Below are 8,589 nucleotides of genomic sequence, written 5' to 3'. Positions count from 1 at the left end.
AATTGCATTTTTTATGTATTAAATGTCATATTTACTTTTTTTTAAGTTTAATATCGTAATATTTTGCATAAAAAAATTAGTGACATTGCAATTTCCACACTGGCCACTGGAGCTATTTTAGACTCTTAACTTCCTGCAATTTCAGGAAGAGTTTACAGCAGTTCCCTTATCGTCAAAGGCAGGTTTACATTGACAGGTCACACTTCTATGCACAACTGATAACATATGATTCACCAATCAGAATAGGTCATGTTACAGCTTCCCTTTTCCATTACTTTTGCAAAGGCTTTTTAGATGTTTCAATACAAAAAATATAGTCGGGATTCAAACATTGTGGCTATGTACTTATGTTGTTTCCTGAAATAAAAGGAAGTATGAGTCTAAAAAAAATCCTCAGTGGTCAGTAAGAAAATAGCAAGATTTAAACTTTTTATTTTTATACAGATTGAGGAATGTAAAAAATTACCAATATTTAAAATGTACATTTAGCACATAAACCTGAATTTATAAGTCATTTGCTGATAATAGCTACACCTTAAAGCTTTCCTAACAGAGTTTTTTTACTTCTAAAACAATTCTGTGATTTTTATGGGATTTTTCTCGGTTTTTTTTTGTTTTGTTTTTTTTTAACTATAATAGGTATTTATTGTTTTACATACAAGCTTTTAAATGCTTTTTTCCAGCAGAAAAGCCTAATGAAACAATGCATAAAAAGTTCCATAACAAGGACTTTCTACGTTTGAGGAAAAGGATGCCCAGAATTAAAAAATACTCCTAAAATTTGAAAAAATGGGGAATATTCCTTGAGCAGAAGGAATCAACTGCTTTTCCAGGATAACCTTGTATGCGGCTTGATTCATACGTCCTTTGCAAAGATTAACCTTCCCAATTCCAGCCTTGCTGAAGCATCCCCAGATCAACACCTGGTCGTCTAATGGTTAGACGGAGACCTGGAGAGGCATAAAAGCCACAGTGTCTTGCACCCACTGTGAAATTTGGTGGATTATCGGTGATGATCTGGGGATGCTTCAGCAAGGCTGGAATTGGGCAGGTTGTTCTTTGCGAAGGACATATGAATCAAGCCACATACAAGGTTATCCTGGAAAAACAGTTGATTCCTTCTGCTCAGGCAATGTTCCCCAACTCTGAGGACTGGTTTTTCCAGCAGGACAATGCGCCATGCTACACAGCTAGGTCAATCAAGGTGTGGATGAAGGACCACCACATCAAATCCCTGTCATAGCCATCCCAATCTCCAGACCTGAACCCCACTGAAAAACTCTGTAATGTAATCAAGAGGAAGATGGATAGTCAAGCCAAGCCATCAAACAAAGAAGAACTGCTTACATTTTTGTACCAGGAGTGGTATAAGGTCACCCAAAAGCAGTGTGAAAGATGTGTGGAAAGCATGCCAAGACGCATGAAAGCTGTGAATAAAAATCATGGTTATTCCACAAAATATTGATTTCTGAACTCTTCCTGAGTTAAAACATTAGTATTGTTGTTTCTAAATGATTATGAACTTGTTGTTTTTTTGCATTATTCGAGGTCTGCAAGCAATCCATTTTTTGTTATTTTGAGCATTTCTCATTTTCAGAAAATAAATGCAAAATTTATTGCTTGGAACTTCGGAGACATGTTGTCAGTAGTTTATAGAATAAAAGAACAATTTACATTTTACTCAAAAATATACCTATAAAGAGAAAAATCAGACAAACTAAAAATTTTGCAGTGGTCTCTTAATTTTTGCCAAAGCTGTATATGCAAAAACAGGTTTACTGTACATAGCAGTCATTTAGCTATACATAGCAGGGTACAAAGAAATGTAGTTAAACTTGCCTTAGTGACAGACAGGTACAAAGGCTAAACTTTTTAGTCTTAGGCCCCTGATTCATCAAGTTTTCTGGAATAAAACTGCTTAAATGTCCCAAAATGTTTGTGCAACTCATGAGTTTAGAAAACAATGGTGTGGCCTTTTAGATTCATCAGAATGTTCACCACAAATGTGCCACACTGGTGTACATTCCTGACGCTGGCACACACCATCTGAAAGATTCACTAAAGAGGCGCACGCATTTTACTCCAGTAAACCCTTCATCAAGACTTTGGTACAAAACGCCAGTCTTGACGAATCAGGTCTCAGGGCCCCGTTTCATATGTCTTAATGAGAAGTATGTAGGAATAAGATGGACAAAATCCATTACGAGACACGTCACTATTGATGAATTAGATTGGCGGATGTATCCATGTCCTGTCCAACTCTGGCTCCTCCCCATCTCCCACCATTATGGTTTAGCTGCCTGAAACTGGTGAGAAAATATCAAAATGACAAATGTTTGTGCAACTCCGTGTTACGAAAAAATGTAGCGACTTTTTAGAGCGTTTTATGCCAGTCTTTTCGGACAACAAGATAAAAATATTCTACTCTCGCCTGAACATACATGGCTGCAAATGTAAATTTTATTTTTGTTATTCAGAAGCCTATTATGACTTCAGACATCATGATTTGAGGTTCAATTCAATATTTGCAAATGTGATCCATTATATTTACTGAAGACATTGCCGAAGGCGTTTGTCAGTCAGCTGAACTCATCGGATTTAGAAAGTCATGATAGAGAAGTATGGAGGCTACAGACGTGTCGGAGAGAACAGCATGAGTGCGAGTTTGTGTAGCCCATTGGGATTACTGGCTACAATCAGTTGTCTTGTAATAATCTACGGAGGACAGATTCTTTATTAGGCTCATTATTGACTCATGGAGATGCCAAGACAATTAGTACATTTTCTACTTTTACATTTTGTTGCTTTGTACCTTTGTGTTCAAGGTAAGTCATTTGAATTTTTGTAGTAAAACGTTGTATAGTAGATTGTCATTTTGTATCCTCTTAGGCCGAGGTCACACTTGTGATTGCAATGCGAGAAACTCGCACGAGTCTCTCGCATCAATACCTGCCACTGCTGCCGGCAGTCGGGACCGGAGTGTACGGCTGCATGTATTTCTTTACAGCTGAACGCTCCGGTCCCGAGTGCTGGCGGCAGTGCCGGGTATTGATGCGCGAGTTTCTCGCATTGCACTCGCAAGTGTGACCCCGGCCTTAGAGGATTGTTCTGTACTTATACGCTGGTCATATTCATGTTACTTTATTCCCAATCATACAATCCTCAAATTAGATACAATAAAAAGTCACATGACTGAGGCCACAGTCAGATGGCCATATAAATCGTAGCAAGATCGGAACGCAGTGCACGGACTGGCCGGCAGCTCTCCCGACCACAGTGTGACAGCTCCTAGAAATACATGCAGCTGTCATGTTTGCTTCAGGAGAGCCGCCAGCCAGTCCGTGCATTGCGTTCCGATCTCGCTCTGATTTATACACCCGTCTGACTCCTACATTACTATGCATTTGAAGTAAGTGTAAAGTTCAGTGCAAGGAATCTGTTTCTGAGTTTTCCAGGAGTGCACATGCTGAAGGCTTTTACTTTGTCTATGATGGAAAGAGATAACTGTATTTACAAAGTGAATATAATTCATGAACACCACTTGATTATTGTCCACTCTACTTTGATCATAACTCCTTCCCAACATATAAGACTATGTGCCAACGCTCAGGACTAGCAGCGTTTTGGATGCAGCATATTTTCGCTCCTTTCTAATTACTGCACTTGTTAGTACAAGAGGATTTACCGCATGTAATGACAGTCAAATGGTAAAAATGCACAGCAGAGACTAGCATCTCCGCTACAGAAACTGACATGCTGCGGCTCGTAAACCTGACTTTACACAGAATTAAATAGAATCACAGTGGGCATAGGATTTCTATAAACCCCATCCACTGGCTGTAATGTAGAACGTGTTTTGGACGCAGCGCAAATGCACTCAGCCTTATAGATTTTAGAAGTGATGGGGCAGATTTACTAATCTATTCTAAGCAGTCTGAAGATACACCAAGGATACCATATTTAGGAGTAAAGTCAGCAGCACTGTTCGAGTAATTTTGTGCCCAAGGAAAGGACCGCTGTCCAAGCATAGCTTCACCATGAAGCCCCAACATAGGAAGGAGTGAAGACAGTCCGAGTCATGCAATTTCTCCCAGATGGGTGGAGCTGGGGAGGGATCGGAGAATGGCAGCATTCATGATGAGAAGTGGCATTTCCTACTCCAGAAATTTCACTCCAGTACCTGACTGGAGTGAGATTTCTGGCGTAGTGCATGGAGGCTTAATTGCTGAGTTATATTTGTTATCATTTTTCATAATAAAGTCTCATTTTTTGGATATACTTTTTGTTTTCCATCTTCATCGCCTTTTGTCTAACTTTATACCACATTTTCCTTGGCTTACTTCATGCCACTTTGTATTGTCAACCACAACCCATTTCCAGTCTTAGCCATGCAGTTTGTCAAAAACAGGAAAAAGTGTGTGAAAAATATAATAAATAGGTCTAAAACTTGATGCAACCTCATGATTAAAACATGTCAAATGTAAATAACTGGTGATGTGAAAATTTTTTATCCAATAGGTGGTGGTAAGCCATTATCACGCTCCTCTGTATATTCGACTCTTCATCTACAAGAAAATCACACAACAAAGGAGTTGGGGGAATTGGAAATCAAATATGATGCAACGACATCCACAACACCATTGACTGCTAATAATCTGGTAACCACTTGAAGCTACTGTAGACTTAAGAATAAAGCTGGCCACACACAAGAGAGAATTTTCTCGACAGTTATCTCGAATCCCCCATATACATGAACGCTTGATTTGACTGAGCAGTTATGTGTTCTTCACAGGTGGAGAAGAGAAAGCCACTGCCAGACATATTTGGCACAGCCTTATTCCCTCTGAAAACAAAAGTTCCAAAAGCCAAAGCCTTTTTTCACCTGACATCTGTTGAGCAAGTCAGGAGGACCTGTCGAAATAAGCAGGTTTTGGTCAACATTTAACTAATGTGTATGGCGGCCTTAAGACTGCCCAAATATGAATCTGCCAGCTCTATCATGTCTGAGAAATGTCAAGCCCTCACCCAAGACAGTGAGACTGGATAGTTTTTTTTGTTGCTTGGGATTTTGTAGACACTTTATTGATATGCAAATACTAGGATTTCATCAGCTCACCCAAACCAGACGTATAAGGGTATGTGTCCACGTTCAGGATTGCATCAGGATTTGGTCAGGATTTTCCATCAGTATTTGTAAGCCAAAACCAGGAGTGGGTGATAAATACAGAAGTGGTGTATATGTTTCTATTATACTTTTCCTCTAACTGTTCCACTCCTGGTTTTGGCTACAAATACTGATGGAAAATCCTGACCAAATCCTGATGCAATCCTGAACGTGGACACATACCCTTAGAGTCCAATTCTCAATAGACATGTGCAGAGCACGGATCACCACCAATTTCCTGCTAGCCGACTCCCAGGTGAAAATGCAAATCACTCACTTATCCAGCTCATGCAAATATTGAATGGAGGAGATGAAAGCAGAATAAAATCTTATCCTTTATTAGTGCATCCTAAAAACAAGCTGACGCGTTTCAGGCAGTACTGCCCTTAGTCATAGCATAATAAAAACACATTACAACACGTGGCAACATATTGGCTAAAGTCTTGGATTTTTTTTGGAGAAGAATGTTTAATGGATCGCAGTATATGTGATTCTACGCTGGAAGTACTCTGTTAGCACATGAGCATCCTCAGATAACACCTTATCCCAGCATGTTCGCTCATCACTATGTAAAATGCATTTGTCAACCAATTTCACAATATGAACTCTATTCATTATGAAGGAGTACGTACTTATCATTTCATTTAAAAAAAAATGTCAGGTACTGTCTAATATGTCCATCAGACTGATAGGGGTCTGGGTGCAGGAGCGCTAAGCTTTTGCCTGATTCATAGACTTTTTATTGAGCCTGTACACGGCTCTGTGGCTATGTTCAGACAGAGGCTCAGTGGTTCAGCCTGTTGAGTGCACAATACAGAGTGTTTGTTTTTTTACAATCAGTGTCAGTACTTCGACCACCACCAATCTGATGTATGCATTAGGTTGTACTGATCATTTAAAAAAATGTAAATCATAGTGGCTCTTTAAAGGGAACCTGTCACATTATTCTTGCTGCCCGAACTGTGCGCTGTATGAGACAGAGACAGTCTCCATCATTATAAATATAGTTACTCTGCTGCATTTCAGAGGAAAATGTAATTGAAAAATATCCTCGGAGGAGGTAACTTTGATGACGAGTCCAGGAAGCAGGTCCTCCCGGCGTCACTGCCCTGAACAGATAGACTGGTCTCTCCCTACTTGTATGTACATGGAGAGACCTGTCAATCTACGTGAGTGGGTGGCGAGAAGCTGCCAGGGACACACTTATGTTACCAGTCACCTCATTTCCAGCTTAAGTTTTAAACTCTGCTGCAGCATTTCATTCTAAAACAAGCATAACAAAGGTGCCATGTCTCTGATCCTTGTTGCCTGTGGTTCAGGCCGCATGATTCATGTGACCGGTTCCCTTTAAATAATGAGGCTGATATAGTTACTTTGAAAATTCATGTCAAAATAGTTATTCCATAAGATCGGGAATAAATTACTGGTTTCTGGAGGTCTGACTGCTGAGATCACCAGTGATTGAGAAAAGAGGGCTATTAAATTCAAGAACCCAGCTTTTCAGAACACCATCTTGAATGAAGCATGGCTCCTGAGATTCCTCCTCCATTCTATGTGTACAAGACCGAGTTAGCACTATTAGTTATTGTCATCAGTTCCCTTGGCACTGAGTGCAGCAGCACTATGCAAGCTCAAAGTCCATTCAAACTCCTCCTTACTGGGGTCTTGCAGTGAGGAGGAACATCCGAATGGTTGTAGTGGTAGTGACACCAATGACATTTATTGCTTATCGTGTATATAGGGGATAAATATCAAGTGTCGTAATATGCACTTAAAGAGAACCTGTCATCATGTAAGAGAAGCCAGTTCTTGCTGTGGTTTTATTCCTTCTGCTCCCCTGAGTAATCCAGTTTTTGTTTTATTAAAATCCATCATACGGTTCCAGAGATATGGGCCTTGTTGCTTGGTTCTAATTCTAATAGTCTTTAAAAGGGGCGTGGCATGCAGGATTCTCTGGGGGCGTGTCTTTAGGTTGTACTGCATAATTACCCTGTAAACCACGCCCACTTATTAAAATATAATAAGAAGCACTAAATAAAAAGGCCCAAATCACTGGAACCGTACGGCCGATTTAAAAAAAGAAAACCAACGGAATACTCAGGAGAGCAGCAGGAATAATGTAACAGCAAAACCTGGCCACTTCTGACATGGTGATATAGCCTCTTTCATATTGAAACTGTGTGCAAAATGTAACCACGTGTTATTTTCTTGCCATCAAGGACAAGCGTGACTATGAACCGGTGTTTGTTCAGCACAGCTACAGAACCTCCATTCTAGAGGTATGCTATAGTTTTTTTTATGAAATACAGTAGTGTGTATTAATTTATTTTTGTCAAGGTTTTTTTGCCATATTACAATTTTTTTTTAAGATGGGTGTCTTAGGATGCTTTCACACTGCATTTAATAATACGTTCAGTTGGAGCTAACGTCAAAAACCTTGTATGCCGTATGTGCTGATGGGGCCATTGACTGTAATGGTGCAGATGGAGTCACTGTGTGTTCTGTCATCCATCATTTTCGGCCGTATGCGCCTACCGGAGGTGGCAAGGATTTTCTTTATTAATAAATTTGCAAAAATTTCTGCATTTGTTTCTTTCAGTGAAGATGGGGTGCAGAGTGCACATTAGTGAGAAAAAAAATTAACTTTTTTGAATATACCAAATGGCTGCAATGAAACAAAGAATGAAAAATGTAAAGGGGTTTGAATACTTTCCGTACCCACTGTATATCAATTCCTACCTACCCGCAGAGGTTGGCATCCTACATATGCAGATGGTTCTCCTCTCAATGTAGACTCGCCCTTATGTGCCCTAGTAGACCCTGTAGTCTATGGTACTAGACAAGGTGCGCATTAAGCACCAAAAACAAAATAAGGGCAAATGCACAGACAAGTACAAAGACAGAAATATGATGGCAATTTGCCATTGTTATGTTCACAAGAGGTAGACACAGCTAAAAAGTGAATAATAATAAGCTGGAATAATCAGTATATATGTGGCATCCTGGGTAGTGTCTAAATTGCCCATTCAACAAACAATGAATAATAGTAAGCTCAACTCATTGACACATATGTAGCACCCTGATCAGTACATATACAATACACTCGACGCGTTTCGCCTTTCATTAGCAAGGTTCCCCAGTAGAACAAAGTAAAGAGTGCTTAGCTTTGGCCATCACATGAGGCAGGCGCTATGATGATCAAGTGTTTCGACATTTATCGGAGGTAGATCCCTCCTTAGCAGTCCATCTACAGTAGGCGTATATGGCCGAAAACGATGCATGTCAAAGCAAAGCATACAGTGACTCCATCTGCATCATTATTCAATGGCCCCCATCTGTCATATAATCACCTCTTGCTAGTCCGACTTCAGAAGACTCCAGCAGTTACTGCCTATTAAATCTGCAACCGGCCATGTAATTTTTCA

General features: G+C 39.9%; 1 protein-coding gene across 8 annotated transcripts in view; it reads left to right on the top strand.

Annotated features, from left to right (window-relative positions):
- Positions 1-2,614: 2,614 nt before the first annotated feature.
- LOC143804537 (protocadherin Fat 4-like) overlaps positions 2,615-8,589 on the top strand; it is a 285,900-nt gene continuing 279,925 nt past the window's right edge. For 7 of the 8 annotated variants that reach the window (XM_077282725.1, XM_077282731.1, XM_077282727.1 and 4 more), the window contains exons 1-3: positions 2,615-2,825; positions 4,519-4,658; positions 7,384-7,443. In XM_077282725.1, coding sequence (XP_077138840.1) covers positions 2,756-2,825; positions 4,519-4,658; positions 7,384-7,443 — 270 coding nt within the window. In that variant the 5' untranslated portion in view covers positions 2,615-2,755. The remainder of the gene's footprint in view (positions 2,826-4,518; positions 4,659-7,383; positions 7,444-8,589) is intronic. The other variant, XM_077282732.1, reaches the window with a different exon arrangement.

This window comes from Ranitomeya variabilis, chromosome 2, assembly GCF_051348905.1.
Source record: "Ranitomeya variabilis isolate aRanVar5 chromosome 2, aRanVar5.hap1, whole genome shotgun sequence".
Classification (NCBI taxonomy): Eukaryota; Metazoa; Chordata; class Amphibia; order Anura; family Dendrobatidae; genus Ranitomeya; species Ranitomeya variabilis.
The sequence above is the reverse complement of the archived record's forward strand: the minus strand, read 5'-3'. Positions and strand labels throughout refer to the sequence as shown.